The sequence below is a fragment of the Alosa pseudoharengus genome, unplaced genomic scaffold (assembly GCF_046254945.1).
Source record: "Alosa pseudoharengus isolate Yale_2024_CS ecotype anadromous, Long Island Sound unplaced genomic scaffold, YU_APseudo_1.1 YU_APseudo_1.1_scf_19, whole genome shotgun sequence".
NCBI lineage: Eukaryota > Metazoa > Chordata > Actinopteri > Clupeiformes > Clupeidae > Alosa > Alosa pseudoharengus.
Window position 1 is genome coordinate 27,976,227 of NW_027468657.1, and position 24,139 is coordinate 28,000,365.

At 45.5% G+C, this 24,139-nt stretch overlaps 3 protein-coding genes and 1 pseudogene across 22 annotated transcripts in view; all 4 read right to left on the reverse strand.

The window, feature by feature from the left end:
* LOC143132571 (protocadherin gamma-A4-like) overlaps positions 1–24,139 on the reverse strand; it is a 202,319-nt gene that overhangs the window by 15,377 nt on the left and 162,803 nt on the right. The window contains exon 1 of one of the 20 annotated variants that reach the window (XM_076292168.1): positions 1,180–3,893. The exons of 18 other annotated variants lie outside the window; for them this stretch is intronic. In XM_076292168.1, the coding sequence (XP_076148283.1) occupies positions 1,180–3,639 (2,460 nt within the window). In that variant the 5' untranslated portion in view covers positions 3,640–3,893. Of the gene's footprint in view, positions 1–1,179; positions 3,894–24,139 lie in introns of those variants that run through there. One more of the 20 variants, XM_076292186.1, reaches the window with a different exon arrangement.
* LOC143133284 (protocadherin gamma-C5-like) lies at positions 4,688–7,156 on the reverse strand. Its single transcript, XM_076293069.1, has one exon. It carries the CDS (start codon positions 7,154–7,156, stop codon positions 4,688–4,690), a length of 2,469 nt encoding a protein of 822 aa, XP_076149184.1.
* Positions 7,914–10,391, reverse strand: LOC143133285 (protocadherin gamma-C5-like). Its single transcript, XM_076293070.1, has one exon. It carries the CDS (start codon positions 10,389–10,391, stop codon positions 7,914–7,916), a length of 2,478 nt encoding a protein of 825 aa, XP_076149185.1.
* LOC143133286 (protocadherin gamma-A12-like) lies at positions 10,509–24,136 on the reverse strand (annotated as a pseudogene).

Genomic DNA, 24,139 nt, shown 5'->3' on the forward strand with positions numbered 1-24,139 from the left:
GAGAGAGAGATAGAAAAGAAAATCCCATCTTCTTTATCCCTTAACATCTAGGCTATGATGGAAATGCAAGATATCGTTAGAGTCCAGATTGGGTCTCCTGGGCCTGACCAAACCTCTGGGTCAGCCACACAGCTGTGCTTCTACATAACTCGCCAGAAGCCCTAAATAACTCCTCCAGGAAGTCCACCACCTCTAACTGCCCCCAGGAGGGTACCTCATAGTCTATGCCATTATCATCTACAGCCAAAGGAGACTAGCGAACACACACACACACACACACACACACATGGGCAATCTATCACACAGGGACAATGACACAGACATCTCTCATACATTCTGTGGAGCCCAGTGACTCACATGAGGTATGGAAGCAATCCCCTCTGGCTGAAGGCACAACAGGAAGTTGGGGGTCACAGGGGTGACCCCTGGAATCCTGTTATTCAGCCACCGCTGTCCTCCTTCCCTCACTTCCCTCCTCTCTGTCTGTCCATCCTTCCCTTCCCCACCCCCTTCTCTTTCCTTTCTTCCTCTTCCAACACTAGACCTAGTATCTCTCTCTCTCTCTCTCTCTCTCTATCTCTCTGCCATCTGCCCTACAGTTTCTCCCTGTGAACCACAACCCCCTATCACATCCATCCAAATCTCTTAAAAGCTCTCCTTCTGCTGTCTGTACCTTCACTGTTTTCCCCCCTGTCTGTTATCATTCCCTGTAGCCTCTTTCACAGAACTCACCCCACCCCACCCTCTCCTCTCCAACGTTTGCTGCAACACTGCTGCCCCGCTGACACAGTAACATCCCAGGCACCACTTCCTTAAGATTAAATATGAAAAAGATGCTCAGCTTGGGTTTGTTGCGTGACACAGTTTTAGCAGGCTTCAAGAGGAAGCCTCCTGTGAGAGAAGATAGAGGGAATACAGAGAGAAAGAGAGAAAAATGAGAGACCGAGTATTCTAGAAAACAGCCTGTGGTGTTAACTCTCCAAATCCCAGGGTGAAAACGCTGTAATGGAGAGGAAAAACTGAAGGAGATAACACCAGAAAAAAACGACCAGCAGAAACTCACTCCAGCTGAAAATATACTCCATAGCATGAGGTAAACTCAAAGTAAAAACAAAATGGCGGCCACGTGGGCTTTGGACGCCACCTCACTGGGGCGAGATGATCGAAAGGGACCCTCACCTCATTGACTGAGTTTGTTAAGTGTTTCCGCGTAAGGGTCATGTTGAGCGTGTTATTGTGGCTCAGCATGGGCGTCTTGACAAAGACAAAGTCACTGCGGCTGGACAGCGTGGAGTAGCAGGGCCTGTAGGTGCGCGTGTAGGGCTCCTGGGTCCCTCCCACCACCTCCATGTACCTGATGGGCCCGTCGGTGTTCAGCTGGAGGTGGAGGTCCTTGTTGTTGCGCTGGTGGTAGGAGGGCCTGGTCCGGAGGCCCTTGCGTGGGTAGCAGCAGTCCGAGTCGGTCCGGTGCTGCAGGCACCTCACCAGCAGCACCACCATGGTGATGAGGAAGACGCCAGTGACCGCGGCCAGAGCCGCGATGAGATAGAGGGTGGAGTTGGTCATCCAGTCGGGGCCCCGACGGGAGATCATGTGCGAGTCCGAGGCTGTGTCGGCTCCCTCCTCCTCGACCGTGACCGTCACGGAGATGCTCGATGAGAGCTGCGCCAACTCGCCGTTGTCCTTGACGACCACGGAGAAGCTGTACGTGGTCCCGATGACGTCCTTGTCGTCCTCGGCGAGCTTGCGCACGGTGCGGAGCTGGCCCGAGTGCGGGTCGATGCGGAAAAGCGCCGCGTCCTGACCGGGCGGGATGCTGTAGGACAGCCAGGCGTTGTAGCCACTGTCGGGGTCCACGGCCACGATCTTGCCGACGACGTGGCCCACGGGAGCAGAGCTGGGGATAGTCAGCTGGACGCCCTCTTCGGCATTGTGGGCGGGGTAGAGGATGACAGGCGGGTTGTCGTTCTGGTCGACGACAAAGACGTGGACGGTGACGTTGGAGGTGCGCGGTGGTGAGCCGGAGTCGCGCACCTGCACGTGGATCTGGAAGGCGTTCATCTGCTCATAGTCCAGCGATCGCATGGTGACGATATTCCCGTTGTCCTGGTTAATGTAGACGTACGAGGCAACTGACGTGCCCTGGACGGGCGACTCGAGGATGGAGTACAACAAACGGGCGTTCTCCCCAAAGTCTGGGTCAAACGCAGAGACGGTGACAATGAGCGTTCCCGGGGCGTTGTTCTCAGTGATGTCCACTGAGTAGGAGGACTGTGAGAAGGTTGGTGCATTGTCGTTGACGTCAGACAAAGCTACCACAAAGGCATTGTGGGAAGACAGCGGTGGGGTACCCGCGTCTGTCGCTGTGACAACCACCTTGTACTCCGCCATGGTTTCTCTGTCCAGGCGACCGTCTGTGACGAGCTTGTAATGCTCACCGAAAACAGACATGAGTTTGAATGGCAGCCCTGATGCCACCTTCAGTGTCATCTTGCCATTTTTACCAGAGTCTAAATCTTTAGCGCTAATTAGTGCAATAACTGTGCCTGGCTCAGCATCCTCTCGGATTGAACTAGTTAGAGAGGTCAATGTCACCTCCGGGGTGTTGTCATTTACGTCAACTATCTCAATTTTGACATTACATGAACCCTCCATGGCAGGGTTGCCACTATCTCTGGCCTGAAGGGTGACGTCATACATATCCGCCATTTCATAGTCAATATCCCCGGTGACAAGAATTTCTCCTGTTTTAGAATCCACACTGAAAAGTTTTAGGATCTTATCGGAAGTGTATTTACTGAAATGATATGTTATCTGACCGTTCAAGCCGCTGTCAATGTCAGTAGCATTTAATTGCGTTACTAAAGTCCCTGGAGGAGAGTTTTCTAATAAACTAACTCTAATGACTGGCTGGTCAAATACCGGAGCGTTGTCATTCACGTCCAGAATGTTAATGTGCACGAGTGTGGTCCCAGATTTCTCCGGTTGTCCCCCGTCCACCGCCGTGAGCAAGAGGCGGAACCCTTCTTGCGTTTCCCGATCGAGCGCTTTCTCCAACACCAGCTCGGGGAATTTACTCCCGTCACTTTTCGTTTCGACAGTCAGCGCGAAAAAGTCATTGGAAGCGAGTTGATATGTCCGTAGCGAGTTGATGCCCACATCGGGATCATGCGCACTCTCAAGTCTAAACCGGGTGCCCGGTCCGGCCGCCTCGGAAATGTCCAGCGTTGTATTCCTTGCGGGGAACTGGGGAGCATTGTCATTCACATCTAGAATTTCCACTACAACGCGGTGCATTTCTAACGGGTTCTGGAGAATTACTTGAAGGTGTAAAGAACATGTTGAACTTAATTCACACATTACTTCCCTATCAATTATCTCTTTAATTACCAAGGCTCCGCTGACAGAGTTTATCTCGAAGTATTGAGCCGATGAGTCCGAAATGATGCGTAGATTTCGCTCACTAATCCTTTGGGTGTTCAGTCCCAAATCTTTTGCGATGTTCCCGACCACGGATCCCTGTGGTACCTCCTCAGCAACAGAGTAGTTCAGCTCCGCGACAGCCCGAGAGAGGCACGCCAGCGAAAAGGAGAGCCAGAGGACGGGCCATTCCGACGACCGTCTCCACTTTCTCTCCATTGTGAGAGTCCGCAGATCCAGGGAAAGAAAAGTGAAAAATGCTGACTTTATCGTAACGAATCCATCGTCTCGTTAAAGCAAGGCTACCATCTTGTCCGGGCTAGTATCCGTTTCAAGAAAAGTAGACGGTAGTTTTCGAACATATTCATTATGTCAAGAACTTAAAGGCGGATTAAAACGGGAAAGCAAAAACTTCACCCAGCCATCTCCCTAAACTCCGAATGCAGCCCTGTGCCTCTCCGCTCCTCTATGGGGCGGAGACAGCACCACAAAGGCGAACTTCCTATTGGCCAGTGCACGAGTTGCGCGTTCACAATGCAAAACTTTCTTCCAGAATTTAGGGAGAGCGCAGAGGACCTCTCTTTCTATCTTCTTTTCTGTTTCCACAGACACAGGCCAATGGATTACCCTCTGCCTCAGCGTGCAACGTAAAAGTCTTCTGTAAGCAACAGGTAACACTCATTAAACTCGAAATTGACTGAAAGCAGAATAACGTAATATTAAACACTATCAATAAAGAATCGAGTTTGAAGTGAGAAAAAATAGTAACGTGTTGTTTTTGTAGTCCATCGACTTCCCTTTCTCGTCATTCGAGACAAAAGACGGTACTGTATTATTTTTTAATCTCGGAACAAGACTGACTCCGTTTAGAGGCGATGATGGACACAAAGGGAACGCTATTTCCACCATTCTTTTTCAATATATCCTACCACAAGACGGCGATGTTGCGAAAATTCCTGGACAATCAGTATGCGTGTTGAAACAGCAGATTTTGCAGATGTTGCATTCTGTTATTAGAGTAGGCCTACTTGCCAGTGAGAAGCATTTTGGTCTCATACGAAAAAATAGTAATCTTTCCAATGTCAAAATAATCATAAAACATAATAAAATAAATAAATAATCAAAATGTAATATTCAAAGCAAGTGTGTTTGTGTGCACGTTTGTGTGAGTTTTGAAAAAAAAACAAAAACATTTGGTTTTCACATGTGTAACGTTTGTTATATTATTATTAGTAGTATAAACTGGTACAGAAGAAGTCAGGTTTCATTACACAGTTGTGAGGGGAAATGTGTAATTATTATATGACTGTCTCACCTGTTGACTCTCAAAAGTCCAGGCGTTGTCAGGCAAAGACGCATCTAACACGCTGATCATGTCCTTAAAGTCGAGAGTGCTGCTGGGTTTAACGAGGGTGAAATCACTGAACTCCGACAGGGGAGAGAGACAGGACCTGAAGGACTGGCTATGAGATAACATGTCCCCTCCCAGCACCTCCACATATTTAATAGGCCCGTCTGTGTTCAGCTGCAGCTGGAGGTTCCTGGCTCGGAAGTCATCGGAGTCCATGCGTCCCATGCAGCAGGTGGAACTACGTCTGGCGCTTCTAGCACATTTCACCACTAATATTAGACAGGTGACTAAAGATAGCACTGACACGGAGGCCAGAGACAAAATCAAATAAAATGCTATTCGTCCATTTTTCCTGATTGGCTCTGGGTCTTTTTGCCGGAGATCTAACACGGGCTCGTGGATCCCGTCCTCTAACAGTATGGACACGGTAGCAGTAGCGGACTGGGCCGGAACCCCGTTGTCTCTAATCTCTACCAGCAGTGTCTGAGCGGAGTCGTCCTCCTCTGAAACAGCGCGTCTAGTCCTCACTTCTCCTGTGTAAACATTCACACTGAACAGAGACTCATCTGTAGCCTCTGCCAACTTATAAGACATCCACGCGTTGTGACCCGAGTCAGCATCCACGGCTGTCACTTTAGTAACAAGGTGGCCAGATTTAGCTGAGCGGGGTATTTTCTGGTGAGAGAGCGAGCCCATGGGCCCAGATGGGTATATCACAGTGGGCGCATTGTCGTTTTGATCCACAATAAAAACATGGACAGTGACATTGCTGCTTAGAGATGGCCTGCCGTTATCTGACGCTTGCACTTGAATATGAAAGGCTTTAAGATTCTCATAGTCAAACGAGTGCATGCTATAGATGCTGCCGTTATCAGAGTTAATGTAAACATAGGAAGAGATCGGCACATCATTCACTTTAGTGTCCAGAATAGAATAGGAAACTTTGGCATTCTCCCCCGTGTCTGGATCAACAGCAGAGACTGAAGTCACAATTTTCCCTGCTGCAGAATTTTCTTCCAAATAAACTGTGTATATGGGCTGAGTGAAAGCAGGGGGGTTGTCATTAACGTCCTGGATACTAAACACAAAAGATTTCTGGGTTGTGAGAGGGGGAGAGCCCGAATCTGTGGCACTGATCTCAACTTTGTATTCTATGTGCTTTTCACGGTCAAGCAGAGAACTAGTTACCAATTCATAATGGTTCTCAAAAGACTGCTTTAATGTAAAAGGTACATCACCTAAAACTCGAAGACTAACTTTACCGTTGTCACTCGAGTCTAAATCCCGCGCACTTATAAGTCCCACAACTGTTCCGACAGGCGAGTTTTCGGGCATTGAACTGGACAAAGATTTAAGTACGATGTCTGGTGCGTTGTCATTCACGTCCACAACACTGATTTGGATACTGCTATGTCCCCTCATTTCTGGACTACCTTTGTCTTTGGCAACCAAATCTATTGAATATAATGAAGTACTCTCATAATCCAACTTTCTCTTTAATGTCATCAGCCCTGTCTCAGAATTTAAATTAAAAATATCTAATATGGTTTCTGGGGTTTGGTCTCCGAAGAAATACTGAATTTCTCCATTTGGACCTTCATCTAAGTCCGTGGCTTTCAGTCCAATAACAACGGTGCCAGATGTCACATTTTCCAAAACAGATATATCATAGGATTGTTTATCAAACTGCGGTGCATTGTCATTTGTGTCCAAAACTTTAACCGTAATTTGGACTGTGCCTGTTCTCACAGGACTCCCCCCATCGACAGCGGTCAAAACTAACTTGTGAGTCTCCTGCTTTTCTCTGTCTAGGGCTTTAGACATGACAAGCTCCGGCAACTTCCTGCCACCTTTTAGAATCTTTGTGTTAACTGAAAAATATTCATTACTATTAAGAGTATAAGAGCGCAATGCGTTGCTGCCCACATCTGGGTCCTGCGCACTCTCCAATGGAAAGCGCGTTCCGGATGCCGTGACTTCCGCAATAGACAGAACAAATACTTTTGTTTCGAAGTTTGGAGCATTATCATTTATGTCTTGAATTTCCACAACGACTCGGTGTAGCTGCAAAGGAGCCTCGGCTATAACCTCTATAGGAAGCACGCAAGAAGCGCTTTCCCCACACAGTTCCTCGCGGTCTATTCTATCGTTAACGACAAGCTCTCCTTTTCCTACATCCACCCTGAAATACTGCTTACCAGCCTCAGCGGAGACGCGGAGATTACGGTTTGATATTTCAGCCAAAGTCAAGCCCAGGTCTTTCCCTATATTTCCAACAACAGACCCCATTGCAGATTCCTCCGGGATTGTATAACGAATCTGTCCACTCACGAGATTCCATGACAGAAAAATACAAAGCAAGCAAATCCTCTCCAGCTCGAACATCGAGACCGCTGTCCTGGGTTTCATTTCAACAGAAAAATAAACAGTTATAAGTCACGCGTGTATGTCCTATTATGCCAGGTCATTCGAATACAGGGTTGTATAAAGACGCAAAAGCCACAGATCCACAGTGGTGGTAGCCTCTTTGTCTCCATTCCAGTTCTAAGCATCACAGAGTGGATGCTGAGGCTGCAGCGACTAGATCCCTTTGAACGGAGCAGCTTTCTATTGGTGCACTCCACATTATGGATTGCGCCAATAGAAGCACGACTCTGAGTTAAAGATACATGCAGGGATGTCTGTGAGGGTTTTTGTTATACAATGAAAATACAACAGATCTATCATAACTGGTATAATACGTTATTACAACACATCAGTTGTGTACATGGTGAAGAAGTAGAAAAGTGTAGTATAAGTGTGTGCGCGTGTGTGTGCGAGCGTGTGTGTGTGGAAGAGAGAAAGAGAGAGAGAGCGAGAGAGAGAGAGAGAAAGAGAGAGGAAGGGAGAGAGAAAAGAGGGGAAAGGAGGGTGAAGTTGAATAGACAGCGTGTAACCGTCGCTGTCCACAATGGTAGTGCTGAAATTAAGCAGACGATACACTCAAATCGGTAGGCTAAGTAGGCTAATAAGGCCAAGTCTAATAAATAATTAACCTCTTTCTGCAATAACAAGTTAATTTCTCAGTCTTTTATAATATACTGGATAATTATGTAGTAACACAACAGCCCACACCTCATGATCATCTTTAGTGGCCCCAATTCTATCTTATTTGAACTTTTGAACTTGTCATTACCTGTTGACTCTCAAAAGTCCAAGCGTTGTCAGGCAAAGACGCATCTAACACGCTGATCATGTCCTTAAAGTCAAGAGTGCTGCTGGGTTTAACGAAGGTGAAATCACTGAACTCCGACAGGGGAGAGAGACAGGACCTGAAGGACTGGCTATGAGATAACATGTCCCCTCCCAGCACCTCCACATATTTAATAGGCCCGTCTGTGTTCAGCTGCAGCTGGAGGTTCCTGGCTCGGAAGTCATCGGAGTCCATGCGTCTCATGCAGCAGGTGGAACGAGTCGTGCTGTGCCGCGCACATCTTACTAGCAAGATAAAAAATGTAACCAAAGACAAGACGGACACTGCGGCCAGAGAGACAATTAAATAAAAAGTAATTCTACCAGTTTTCTTGATTGGCTCTGGATCTTTTTGCCGGAGATCTAACACGGGCTCGTGGGTCCCGTCCTCTAACAGTATGGACACGGTAGCAGTAGCTGACTGGGCCGGAACCCCGTTGTCTCTAATCTCTACCAGCAGTGTCTGAGCGGAGTCGTCCTCCTCTGAAACAGCGCGTCTAGTCCTCACCTCTCCTGTGTAAACATTCACACTAAAGAGAGACTCATCTGTAGCCTCTGCCAACTTGTAAGACATCCACGCGTTGTGACCCGAGTCAGCATCCACAGCTGTCACTTTAGTAACAAGGTGACCTGCTTTAGATGAGCGGGGTATCTTCTGGTGAGTGAGCGAGCCCATTGCCGTAGACGGGTATATGATAGCAGGTGCATTGTCATTCTCATCAAGAATAAAGACGTGAACTGTAACATTGCTGCTCAGCGAGGGAGAGCCTTGGTCTGACGCCTGCACCCGAATCTGAAACACGCTCAGCCTCTCATAATCAAAGGAATGCAGGCTGAAAATGCTGCCGTTATCCGAGTTAATGTAAACATGCGAAGAGGCCGTCACGTCTTGCACTTTTGAGTCCAAAATTGAGTAGGAAACCTTAGCATTCTCTCCCGTGTCTGGGTCAACTGCGGAAACACCAGCTATAATTTTCCCAGGTTCACTGTTTTCTTTGACATAGACTGTATAGGAAGGCTGAGTAAAGGACGGTGGATTGTCATTAACGTCTAAAATACTAACTCTCACTTTTGCGTTTGAGGAAAGAGGAGGGGAACCCGAGTCAACGGCAATAAGTTCTATACTATATTCCTGCATTTCTTCTCGGTCTAATTTAGCATCCGTAACCAAAGCGTAATGGTCTGAAAATGAAGGCTTCAGTTTAAATGGATAGTCAGAGCTCATCTTTACCGTGACTTTTCCATTATCGCCTGCATCTGCGTCTTTTGTGCTTATCAGTGCAATTACAGTTCCTATAGTTGCGTCTTCTCTGACAGGTTTAGGAGGGGAGGTGAAAACTACCTCAGGTGCGTTGTCGTTAACATCAACAATGTCAATACGCACTCGACTGTGTCCCTCCATAACCGGCACCCCCTTATCAGTTGCTCTGACATCAAATTGATAAGAACTGGCATCCTCATAGTCTAAGGGCGCGTTCAGTAAAATATCTCCCGTTTGAGGATCTATGATAAGTTTGTTCTGAACCTCTCCTTGTGTGTGCGTGCCAAACGAATATATCAATTCACCGTTTATACCTTCATCTAAATCCACAGCTCTGACTGTTAACACTTTTGTTCCATTCGGTGCGTTTTCACTGACCCTGATCTCATAGTCCGATTTTTCAAAAACTGGCGCGTTGTCGTTTACATCGAGCACCTTAATGGTAATGTGAGTTGTGCCAGATCTGGGAGGGCTACCTCCATCAACAGCTTTTAGAATAAGGCTATGCATATGCTCTTTCTCTCTGTCGGCTGTTTTGTCTAGAACTAACTCGGGAATTTTAGATCCATCTTTTTTCGTGATAATATTCAAAGAAAAATATTCATTTTTACTCAAAACGTATGTTTTCAATGCATTTGTACCGACATCCGCATCGCGTGCTACTTCCAGAGGAAATTTAGATCCTGGTAATGTGTTTTCAGCCACGTTTAGTGTGTGCTCGTTAGAATGAAATTCTGGTGAGTTATCATTAATGTCCTGAATGTCCACCTCCATCCTGTAAAGCTGGAGGGGCTCTTCTATCACCACTTGCACTGGCAAAACACAACTCGAGCTTTGTCCACACAGCGATTCTCTGTCTATTCTTTCATTCACGATCAAATCGCCCTTCTTAAAGTCCACACTGAAATACTGCTTACCATTCTCCGAGGCGATACTTAGTTTACTACTCGATATTTCCGAAAAGCTTATGCTCAGGTCCTTCGCTAAATTCCCAACAACAGAGCCTTTCTTGGACTCCTCTGGAACAGAGTAACGTGTCTGCGCATCTGCTACATTCCACAACAACGAAAACAAGAGAATCCAAAGTGCGCTCCATCCCAAATGCTTTGTTGTACATCCAACATCCATCGTGGAGAAAACTGCACAGCCCACACGAAGAGTTCAGCACATTGCAGAGGATATCACTTCATATACAGTTGACTCTTAACTCATCCTACATGTCACTATCAAGCGCAGCCCAGCCTCTCATCTGCTCTGCTCATTGCGGGGATTCTGGGGAGGTGGGGAGAAGAGTGGATCTTTTTACATGATGCAACATCCAATTGGTGGAGATCTCTCCAATGGAGAGAGGGTGAACTGTACTGATATTTAAAGGAACAGTAGACACATTGCAACTGTCATGACTGAGTCAAAGCACAACAGATGATCTTACAACACACAAAGTAACCTATAACTGCACAGGATATTACTAGTGTGCACCATGCCGCTGCTGGTGTATATGGGGTGCAGATAATTAAGTAAAGTATTGTTTCCAAGATGTGTAAATAAAAGTTAAAGGAACAACAAAATAATGAAATAGTTGACCAGTCCCCCCCTGTTTCAAGGAGGTGGTGATGCGATGGTTTGATGCCTGATTCAATAAATATTGTATAGTTATCTTTCTCACTCTCACTCTCTTACACAGGCACACATGCACACGCAGGCACACACACACACACACACAAAACACTGGATCCAAGTCATTATGGTAACACAAGGCACAATGTCAGCACTTCAGCACTTTTTAGTGGACAGCTCCATATACCCAAATGGACACATTAAACAAAAACAAAAAACAGAAAACAGTAAAATGACAATTAATTGTTATTTTGAACTACATAAATATATATATATTTCTAACAAATTAGGTCATTGTCCATAGGGGCAAAGGAGCCACTCTTATCTCAGATTTCCACAAAGGCTATTTATTGAGAGTAGTATTAACTTCTCTCCACTACAAACAACACATGCACAAGTTTCTGTTTTGGAAACTTAGACATGCCCAAGAGCTCCCCTCCTACAAGTTAAAATAAAAGTGAACTTGTTATTACCCGCTGACTCTCAAAAGTCCAGGCGTTGTCAGGCAAAGACGCATCAAACATGCTAATCATGTCCTTAAAGTCAAGAGTGCTGCTGGGTTTAACAAGTGTGAAATCACTGAACTCCGACAGGGGAGAGAGACAGGACCTGAAGCACATCCCAGCACCTCCACATATTTAATAGGCCCGTCTGTGTTCAGCTGCAGCTGGAGGTTCTTGGCTCGGAAGTCATGGAGTCCATGCGTCTCATGCAGCAGGTGGAACGACCAGCGGTGGTTCTCGCACACCGCACGAGTAAAATGAAAAAAATAACTATAGCAAGAACAGACACTGACACCAGAGATACAATTAAATAAAGAAGTTATTTGTCCAGTTTTCATGCTTTGCTCCAAAGATGTTTACTGAATATCTAAAATAGGTTTGTGAATCCCGTCTTCTAAGAGTATGGCTACGGTAGCGGTGGTCAACTGGGCCGGCTCTCCGTTGTCTCTGACTTCTATTAGCAGCCGCTGAGAGGAATCATCCTGCTCTGAAACAGCGCGTCTAGTCCTCACCTCTCCTGTATAAACACTCACAGTGAACAGAGACTCATCTGTAGCCTCTGCCAACTTGTAAGAGACCCACGCGTTATGGCCAGAGTCAGTGTCCACAGCTGTCACCTTGGTGACGAGGTGGCCCGCTATGGCCGCGCGGGACATCCTTTGGTGAGAGAGCGAGCCCATGGCTATGGACGGATATATCAGTTTGGGAACGTGCGCACATCCAAATTAAGGTGCAGGAGCCAAAAGTCCAAGATCCAGTAACAGAGAAGGTTCGCACACTTGCTCTCCGTTTTTTTATTTTTTATTTGACTTCAATCCCCCACACACATGACGTTTCGAGCCCTTCGGCTCTTCATGAAGAGCCGAAGGGCTCGAAATGTCATGTGTGTGGGGGATTGAAGTCAAATATAATAAAAAAACGGAGAGCAAGTGTGCGGACCTTCTCTGTTACTGATTGTGGACGGATATATGACAGTGGGTACATTGTCATTTTCATCAAGAATAAAAACAAGAACCGTGGAATTGCCTCATTTAGACGGTGAGCCATGGTCTGATGCCTGCACCTGAATTTGAAACACATTCAGCTTCTCGTGGTCAAAGGACTGCATGCTGGATATACTACCATTCTGAATTAATGTAAACATAAGATGAAGCAGGCATGTCTTTCACCTTAGACTCTAGAATGGAGTACTATATCTTAGCGTTGATCTTTGTCAGTGACAGACACTGAACATATAATCTTTCCTGCTGCCATATTTTTCTTAATATACAATGAGTATACAGGCTGTGTGAAAACAGGTGTGTTGTCATTCACATCTGAAACATAAAAGCATATAGTTTTTTCACTCGATAACGAAGCTGACCCAGCATCACTTGCTCGCACTAGTACATTATATGAAGAGTATAATGAAAAGTCACATGCAGTGTGACTTTTCCGTTGTTTCCCGAATCAGCATCATTTGCACTTAATAGTGCCACAACTGTCCAAATAACAGCGTCTTTGGGCACTGGGCTTGAGTCGACTAAGCCTCCACTTTAGCTATGGAATAGACAATCAACGCAATAATGATCTATACGCATGTTCTACTGTGACGGAATCACTGTTGAGCGCCACCTCATGATTCTGAGCATTTACGTTACTCATCGTAGGGCTAAAGAGCTGCAGAAGCAGCAAGGAGTAGATCTTTTTGTAAATGTCGGTACACTATTTGCCAAGAGGATCCCAGCATCCACAGCCAATAACAAATTAGTATGGTAAAGATACAGAGACTAGATTAGCATCATCTCAGCTCCAAGCTCTCTCTCTCTCTCTCTATGTCTGTCTGTCTCTCTCTTTCTCTCTCTCTCTCTCTCTCTCTCACACACACACACACACACACACACACACACACACACACTAATAACTGTAAGAAGTATAGGGGGGGGGGGGGGGGGAGAATTACATCATGCATATAATAAATGACCAAAGGTAGACTACTGTGTGTTTATAAAACACCACCACCATCATTATTATTATGATTATTAATTATAATAATCATTATTTATTTAGATTTAATACTAATATGTATTATTATTATTATTATTATTATTATTATTAACAATATCGCTGATGAGATGTGGATTTGTTGCTTTATAAATAAAGTTTTCCTATTGTTTCATATTCTTTTTTGGAGTCCTGAATGTGGGATGCCATGTCAAGAGTTCTTTGGTGCCGCCAAGTGGAGCATGTTGTAAACAGCAATCTATTCTCATCATTACAGCGCCCCGTGAGGCAAACACGGAGAACCGACAGCTTGTGGAAGTCTGTATTCAGGTCTGTAGGACAGCGGAGCGAGAGAGGGAGGAGGACTCTTCGTCACATCACGCTCTTAAAGGCACGATGACTTGAGAAACGTCACAACACAGACGAGCCATCTTCATAGAAACATAAAACAGCACCGAACACATGAAAGATAATTTTGTTGTTGTGCTATTTAACCAAGACATATATAAATACATATAAAAGACAATATACACATTCGCTATACTTGTTTAGCTGATCACATCCAAACAGAGATCAATCTCTCCGCGAATCTGCCTAGCAACATGGGCGTCTGCAACGTGACCTGCCTATGAATGTGTATGGCACCGATGACGATGGTGCACAGCCTTACAATAACTTTATAATTATATTCCAGTAAACACTTTCAAATGATTTAAAACTAAAGAATTGAAGGTTGCAATGACCGTAACTAAAATAGGGCGAGCCAGCGAGACGGTAAGAAAAACAGCGAGAGAGAAAGGGAGGGTTGTGCGCACGGAGACTGCATGAATGAAAGAGCCGGTTTCAGCACCATGCAGGTGGACAGCGCCACACAGGCGGCGAGCTCGTGTGACTGCACGCTGGCGAGAGAGGGGCGTGCTGCAGAGCGGAAGCACAAAGACCTCTCGCAACAACAACAAAACACCGCCCATGCTCACACACGCAGAAGGACGAACAACATCAACAACATCAGGGCTTTGTCTCTGCCGAGCGTAGATAAAGCAGCGAGAATATGGGCAACAATAAAAAGAACAATTAATATCCTTTTGCTCACTTAAATGCAAAGCTATGCTAATGATTCAAAAGAGCAATTACGATCCTATCCCAACATGAACAGACACACAATATAATTCTGATGTGCATAGGGTGTGAAACATATTCACATGAGTTCAAATTAGGGTATACATGTGTGGATCTTGATCATATAATAAGACTGAAACGCTAAAGGAAAGGCACGTTAGTGACCATAGCTTATATAATTTGACATTCTTTCACATGAACATAACATGTAGACATGCTATATCACATGTTTTTGTAATGTTACCTTTCAGAAAAAAAATAGTTTTGTCAGTGCTACTTCAATGATTCTCTGCCTGCTCTGGTTCTCTGCAATGCAAACTGAACTGGTAAGGATTATGACACTCCACTGTACACCAAGATCTTCAGAGCATCTGAAGAGCATTTTTATAAATACACCCAACAATGAGACAAGGCAAATATAACCACAAGATGAGTTTTCAACCGATTTAAATGTGGTCATACAAAAGTATTTACCCATTTTTATGGACAGAATTTGAACAACGTAGGTCAGAACATTCCTTTTCCATGGTTTGAATCTTTTCACACAACACACATGTGACAAGGCCTTGACCAGTATAGTTCATCCCCAAAGCTGTTGTTTTTGATGCCCCATAAGTTTGCTATTCACCAATAAAACTTGTCTTTAGTCAAGATGACCACAGATTTTACATGTAAGTATATATACTCTTTTGATTCCGTGAGGGAAATTTGGTCTGCATTTATGCCAATCCGTGAATTAGTGAAACACACAGCACACAGTGAACACACAGTAAGGTGAAGCACACACTAATCCCGCTGCCTGCTACAGCAGTGAGGGGTTAGGTGCCTTGCTCAAGGGCACTTCAGCCGTTTATTACTGGTCGGGGTTCGAACCGTCAACCCTCCGGTTACAAGTCCGAATCCCAAACAGGGATTCAGGCCACGGCTGAATGAGTGTTTACTAATAACCAGGGGCGTGGTTATTGCAACAGCTTTGTGAGACGACACTTTGGCCTACAGTCTACAGCTCTGCCATCATATCTTCCTATTCATGCGGCCTAAAGTCTGTGTGTGGTGTGTGACGTGACACCTTAGAGAGGGTTGGAAACAGAGCGTTGCTTACCTTATGTAGAGACACACAGGAGTCAGGGGAGACAGGCAGGAGGCAGATGGGGAGCAGACATCAACATGGGGAGAAAGAAGAGAGAGACAAAATGGAGAACACGTTTAGAGTGTTGTTCAACACACAGGCAGGGCAGTCTTCCACAGTGCACACCGATGATACTTACCATGGGCACCTAGAGAGAAAGTCAGTGGTTACGGGGCTTGTATTTATGACTCATTTTGTATTGTGTGTATGTTTGGACAGAATGCATGTCCATTGTTGCATTGCATGATTGATCATACTGTATACCAGTAATGTGGTGTGGTAGTCTCTCTCTCTCTCTCTCACTCACACACACAAACACAAAGGAAATTACAATTACATTTGAGTGGAGAAATACACAAATCCTAATATACTGAAATGAGAGAGAGAAGAGAGAAAGAGAGAAATGCACAGAAGGTACTGACACATTTGGTGAACACCATTTCAACCTTAAATCTGTGTCAGACCTTATATGCAAAGAGATAGACATACTCTAAAGTAAATAATATTAAGAGAGTACCATATGGGACAAAAAGAATGATACAAAAGGTACAACGAATGCAAATTTCACTTCACTATTTGCATCACAGAAACAGTGGGTGAAAAACTCCATCTCCCATGGAGCTTTGCAACCCTGAGCTATTCTGGGCTGACTCCATAAAGCAAAGACCTGCAGTGTTGCAATGACTCCTCTGCAGAGGAAGGAGGGAGAACCTATGAGATGGAGGCAGAAGGGGACTGCAGGCGATGCCCAGAGATACACTATGCTTAATTAATGAGTCAGGGCCAAATGAGGGAGAAAAACAAGCAAAAAGGAAAGAAAGAAAGAAAGAAAGAAAGAGAGAAAGAAAGAAATCTCTGTGCATGTGTATGTTTGTAGGTATGCTGTGCTTGAATGTGTGTTGAAGGAATATTTCACAAATGGTGCAGTCTAAGGAAAACATCAGCCATCTTACTAGTTTACAATGAAAGGAAATGGAAAATGTGCAGAAAATATGATAAAAGAGACTGTAACACTGTCAGAGATGTACTGCTAATCATATGGGTGCAAAGTACATGCTGAACTGAGACACGTACAAATGCAGGAAGGACTCTAAAGATGCTATTGAATATTAGGCACACAGAGTGAAAGCACTGGTGGTGATAAATAAAGGGGCAGCACCCATGCCTGCACAGATAGGACACTTTTGTATTCATGTTCCCAACCCCTCCCCCACACCACGGACCCAAATAGGACACAAACCCAGCCACAGAGCACAGTCCACTTAAAGGGTGCGTTCACACTCTTGACTGTTTTAACACAGTGCAAATGTATTCCTCATCTTGCTCTGCACCCCTTGCTGCCCCCCTGTGGACTCAGCAATGGTACAGCCCTGAGAATGAGTCAGCTTGTTGCCGTGGCAACACATCCCATCAGGAGAGGTTGCAGTGAAAAAAAAAAATGCTAGCAGGCTGAAAGATGAGCACAGGCTGAACCAGGATGTGTCGAGGATGCCAATATGTGAGAACGCAGTTATTCACAGCTCCACACTATCAAACACTGCCATACACATGCAATCCATGAATGAAAATATAAGGCAATGTAGGACTACGGATACTAATAAAAAAGGTCTATAGACTCTCTTAACACTCATGTAAATGCCATATGATCTATGTAGTATTATGGTCCTAAAAGAGCCAGAGTGATGATTGACATGTATTCTGCTGTGATATGCTCATACAGTGCTTCATTTGGTCTACATTCACAGGCAGAACAGAGCACAAAGACAGACTGCAGAGGGGTGCAGCTGGAGAGGGGGAGGGGAGAGACGCAGAGGCAGAGGAGTGAGAGAGAGAGAGAGACGGAGAGAGAGAGAGAGAGGGTGGAAGGATGAGATTCAAGTCTGTTGCCTCGGAGGGAAGACTGCCTGCAAACACAAGCACATGTGTGTGTGTGTGTGTGTGTTTGTGTTTGTGTGTGTCCATGTCAACAATCTGTTTAGTGCATAGACAGATGCCACACCTGTTCTTTCAGTGAAATGGATGTGAAACACATCAAGCAAAGAAATGAAGACTGCATTGGGGAGAGATAACGGGAGTGTCCATACACATAGCTTTCTGATCAATCCTGTGTGTGTGTGTGTGTGTGTGTGTGTGTGTGTGTGTGTGTATGTGTGTGTGTGTGTGTGTGTGTTATGAACAGAGGCTATGCTGTCCTACTGGGACACTGGCCTCATTAAGCCCATGGTAATCTCCTCAGGATCAGCCTGCGGCACGAGCCAGTGGGGTAACACACACAGCCCACGCACACATACACACACATACACACACTGGATGTGTGTATATAAGGACACGGAGACCTACAAACACAGACATGCATAGGTCTCGCTCTGTGTGTGTTTGCACAGTATGTGTGTGTTTGTGATGGCTGGTGTGAGTCTCAAAAGCCAAGCGAATTCAGACCACAGTGGTCATGATGTCCTAACATCCCACTGTAGGCAAAGCGCTGATGTCTTTACTGTACAGTGTGACCCATACTTGACCTCTCATATACTATAACAAAAACAGCAGAATTTCAATTGATCTACATGACACAGTTGTGAAAAAGTCATGGTAGAGGCAATGCCTTTCCAGCATGGTAACTACATTATAGGGTTATGTATGGACAAAGGTCCGGACCCACGCACAGTGTTACACACACAGCCATTCTCTGAGAACTAACAAGAGCAGACATGCTCGTCAAAACATGAACTGAGGACAGCGCTAATGCTATTAGCTTAATGGCATTCACTCTTTGTGTCAGCTCTGAGACAGCAGGGCCTCTTACACACACACACACAAACATACATACAAGTAATCTGCAGCCCTCTTCAAATACAAGAGCAAAGTGGAAAGACTTGTCACTTTAACCACAACTGTTCACAGAAAAAAAAAAGGCAAACACACACAATTTCCATACAGGGCATGTGGCAAAATAACATACTGGGATCCCTCTTGAAGGATCAAGTGCAACCTTGCAGTTTGCTTGTTTGTGTGGTCAGTTACACATGTTACCAAGGCCTTGACCTGAGAGCACTACCGGTACTATCAAGAGGGTGAGAGTATATGGCTATAAGCACGATCTGATGAGATGCCTGAGATCTGGAGAGGTCAGTAGGATACCATCACATTAATCTAGTGCCGAATGTGTGTATGTACAGGATGTGCACCAGACTACGTAAGCAGTCAAGTCAGGATGCGTCAAAGTGTAACACGAATGGCTCAGCTATCTAATCTCTAATCAAAGATCAAGTCACACAGGAGCATAACTCTGGGATTATCATATGTAGAGCTGCACTCCAGACTAATGGCATCCTGTTTAGATTCTATCCAGATAGGAAACACACACACACACACACACACACACACACACACACACACACACACACACACACACACACACACACACACACACACAAACAGACACACACAAACAGACACACACAAACACACACCCCAGAACCTCTAGCAAAATCAGGCACAGTCTACTTAAGCAGCTGCTAACCATCAAAGCAGAGACCACATGGGTTGGAGGGAAAAGAAGGAAGAAAACAAAAATAATTGCAATCAACCCCACAGTAAGACGGAATTAATGACCAAAGATTCTGGCAACGCATCACTGTGTTAGAGAAACTACACTACAACCCCGCGCTTTCCCATGGGCCCACGGTAGCTATCAAAGCATGAGCGGTCAGTTACATCCGCCACTGTACCTGAGAGAAGAAAGGAGTTTCTAGGAACGACGTCCAGCAGTGATGGATGTTTAACGGCAGGACGATTTATGACACACGATAAAAGCATTGCCGCTAATGAGCGTAAGAACCTGAGATTATCCATGAAAGCACAAGCAAAGTGAACCCAGATGTGCGAGAGATTAACACGCGGAGCGCCGAGCTTAAAGTCACAACAGACTGACCCTCACGGCCGTGAAATGGACACATAACGATTTCATCTTGATCTATTCATTTTGTACAGACATCGCACTGCTGAATCTCATGTCCACTGCTGGTCCCATCCTCACCATACAGACTAATAGAGATGCATTTCTCTCCTCTCAGGGCATGTGGCCTGGGTATGTTGAGCACACTACCTACCGGAGACTCTTAATTGAGGAACACATGAGGGCCATATGGGGCTCACTTCCTCCCACACAATAAAACGGGGTAACCTCAAGGGTCTGGGAGCGGTAATAGACCCTCTTAATCTGCTCTTGCGGTTAACAGAGCGGGAAGCAGAGAGAGTTTATGAGGTCCCACCACACAAAGTAAACAAGTCCCGTATGTGGAGAGAGCGCCGAGTGTCCTGGGGACAGGTGTGTGGTGGTGGGGAAACACTATTTCTCTCCAGCTCTTCACATTGTCATGGCAGCTTTTCTTTTGACAGAGGCCTGCTTGGTTATGACATTGAGGCATGACTTACTGTTGTTAACTGGAGGATTCTGCTTTTATACTAATAACCTTCAGCATGCCAATCCATTCCAGTACTGTAGCATTTCAAAATGTGATGCCCAGGATCTCAAAATGAAAATGTAGGAGAGCTAGTGACCTAGAGAGTGTCTGGTGTGTCCACATAGCAATCTGAATACGTAACGTAAGCTGAATTTATTCTCTGACTCCCTATACCAGAGCCTTTAACAGGTCCATCCATCTAACAGGTACACAAACATCAACAATACAAGCATATATACTATATTCACATGCTGCTGGCTATCAGCCATCCTCGTCCCCTCAATCTTTCTCTGTCCTATCCAGAATCTCCCCGTGGGCATCTCCATCACCGTGGTTATAACTCTCCCTCAGCATCTTCCCCTCCCCCCACCTCCCACCCTCAAACCTGATTGGCCAGGCTGCATCAGCACCAGTGTGTGCATGTGTGTGAGGGAGCGAAAGGCAGAGAGAGAGAGGCACAGCTATATACTGTAGTGTAGACTCATGCCTCTGTCCATCAGCTACCCTGAGCTCCAAACTCTGCCCTGACGCCACAATTCAGCTGTAAAACCGTTCCCACCTCCATCATTGTGATTCTCACTCTCCCTCAGCATCCTTCCCCCACCAGCCATCACACCTGATTGGCCAGGCTACTGCGGTAGTGTGTGTGTGTGTGTGTGGGTATGCGTGAGAGAGCGGAAAAGAGAGAGATGGGAAAGTGGGTCAGTGAATAAATAGCACCCAGAGAGTGTCTGAGAGAGGCCGTCAGGCAGCACAGTGCCGCTCTGCATCCCCACAGCACTCCCGTGATGCAGCGCCCCTCCCTCCACTGGCTACATCCTCTCTCCCTCTCTCCTCTTCTCCCCTCCTTCTCCCTCTCTCCTCCTTTCCCATCAACAGCCTTTCCTACTTCCCTTGCCTTTCCCCCTAGGTGCTGCAGAGTCCTCCATCAGATACCACTTTTAGGCCGTACACACTTCTTTTCTCCTCCGTTGGCCTCCTTTTATCCCCCGCTTTCCACTCCCTCTCAGCACTGCATCCTCTGTGGGCCTGAACTCACTGTTAGTGGACACAGACAGTAACGAAAGACACTAAGTACTTGGTAGCCTGCAGTGACAAACACCTTTGTAAAGACTGTAGAAAAGACTAATGTTAGAAAATGAAAACATCCAGCAACACGGCAACAAACAGTGATGCGGTCTCCATGACAAGGTGCTCGGAATACATATCTGCCAAGCTTTCAAAAGGCTGTTGTGGATCAAACCCTCTGCTTATTACTGGCTTCAGACCAGACAAATGACTTGCAGGGTAAAAAAGCATGAGTGGTGAATTTGATGATGTCAAAACCTAGGTAAAGTGACAGCAAATGGAGCACTGTAAAGCCTGTAGTGACTGCCCAGTCCCTGTGCCCCTTCCCGCTGTGACCACTGCTGCTCTGCACTCTTCTGTGTATCAAAGGCAGCTGTGGATTCATTTTCTCCCTGAATTATGTGCCAGTTAAATGGGTTAAGGTTTTAACTGTAACTTAAATAAATTACCAAATGATGACTACTTTCATTATGTCACTCGAAATCACTTGAATTAAATGGCAATGGTTACATGTCATTCTTACATAACTGGAAGTCTCACCTCCAAGCTATCAATAGAATCCTCCACTGCCTTGCTCTGTCTTGGCACTGTCCTCGTGCCACTGAGGTCCACACTTAGGACGCTCTGACCGCAAGGCCTGACATACGTCAGCTCACTTTTTCGGGAGTCTGTTGTTCCACACAGTTCATAATTGTACATTTGCTTTAATGTTCCTGTCCCCCCTACGTCTGCATAAAGGGGTGGATAATACGGAATGACTGGTAGATTTCCGCTCGATTTATATAACATCCGCTCACGTCTCCATCTATAGCATTTCACTGACAGGATGGCTATGATTGACACGATGAAGAGAAAGGACACTACAGCCAAAGCCAGAACCAGGTAAAAAGTCAGGTTGTCGTTGTATTCCTTGTCGTGTGTAAAATCACTGAACTCCGAGAGCACTTCTGGAAAGCTGTCCGCTAAAGCCACATTAACATTGACTGTGGCAGAGCGAGAGGGTTGTCCGTTGTCCTCCACTACAACAGTAAGCTTTTGTTTCACAGCATCTTTGTCCGTGACCTGTCTGATAGTTCGTATTTCTCCATTCTGAGTGCCAATTTCAAACAATGCCCTGTCAGTGGTTTTTAGGAGTTTATAAGAGAGCCAAGCATTCTGTCCGGAGTCCACATCAACAGCCACCACTTTGGTGACAAGATAGCCCACATCTGCTGAACGAGGTACAATCTCAGCCACGAGAGAACCACCAGTCTGTACAGGGTACAAAATCTGTGGTGCGTTGTCATTCTGATCTTGAATGAAAACATTTACTGTCACGTTAGTGCTTAACGGAGGAGATCCGCCATCTTGCGCCTTTACGTTTATGCTAAAAGATTTAACTTGTTCGTAGTCAAATGACTTTGTCGCATAAATCACTCCACTTTCAGAGTTAATAGATACCAAAGATGAAACCGGTGCGCCTTTAAAATCAGTTCCCCCTATGAAGTAAGATATACGTGCATTTGGGCCCAAATCTGCGTCACTAGCTCTCAGTGATAATACAGACAAAGACGGGGAGTTGTTCTCCATTATGAAAGCATTGTATGTTTCATGCTCAAATACAGGAGAATGGTCATTAATGTCTGATATCTTAACCGACAATGTCTTCGAACTAGACAGAGGTGGACTACCACCGTCTTTTGCGGTTACTGTTATGTTATACTCAGATATGTGTTCTCTGTCTAAATCTGAGTCAGTTACAAGACTGTAGTAGTCGGTCATAGATGACTTGATTTTGAATGGCAGGCTACTATCAATCGTGCATATTACTCTTCCGTTTTCTTCAGAGTCACCGTCTTGGACGTTTATCATGGCGACAACAGTTCCCGCTGGTGCGTTCTCAGGCAGGCTATTTGAATAGGACATCAGGGCCATAGTTGGCGCATTGTCATTCACATCGGTTACTTCAGCAATTACTTCAGCTGAATCTGATAATCCTCCACGATCTTTAGCTTGGACTCTAAACTCGTGGATGGGAGATTTTTCAAAATCAAGTCGACCAATCAACCGTATTTCACCGGTGGAGGCATTTATGGAGAATAGTTCATTTATCGAAGCCCCTGCATGTTCAAAGTAGTACTGGATGCGAGCGTATGATTCAGTGTCAGCATCCGTAGCATTTACTGTAATCAACAATGTACCTTTCGCTGCATTTTCAGGAACTGATATTTTATACGAGTCTTGAGCAAAAACGGGTGCGTTGTCGTTTGCATCAAGAATAATAATGTGAATTTTCACTGTACCGGATCGTTTTGGGTTGCCCCCATCTACAGCAGTAAGGGTCAAGTACATATGCTGTTGTCTCTCTCTGTCTAGGGGTGTTTGCAACACAAGCTCAACATTTTTACTGATACCTGGTCTGTTCTGTTTCTTAAGTGTGAAGTGATCTGTCGGATGGACAGAATAGCTCTGAATACTATTAATTCCGACATCTGGGTCGACTGCGCTTTCAAGAGTAAAACGCGTACCGGGTATGACCGATTCACTTATTTCTATCTCAATCTCATTCTTTGGAAACGCAGGGCTGTTGTCATTTACGTCTAATATTTCCACCGTTACCCGATAAAGCTCTATAGGGTTCTCAAGAATGACCTCGAAGCTGAAGCTGCATGCAGACATTGTGCTCGCACATAGCGACTCACGGTCAATTCTCTCCTTAATGACAATATGTCCTCTCTCACGGTCTAGGTCCACGTATGCACGGCCACTCTTTGAGAAAATCTGCGCTTTTCCTGTGATTAGTCGTTTGGCATCCAAACCCAAGTCCTTTGCGATATCCCCAACAAAGGACCCAGGGGCCATCTCCTCCGGGACAGAATAGCGAACCTGCCCGGCTGCCCCTCCAAAATAGAGGGTAGACAGAGCAAAGATTGCCATCCATACAAGTCCACGACGTTCCTTTCTCATGATGATGTGCAAAATCTACGGTTAATAGAAGGTATTAGTATTCATCTT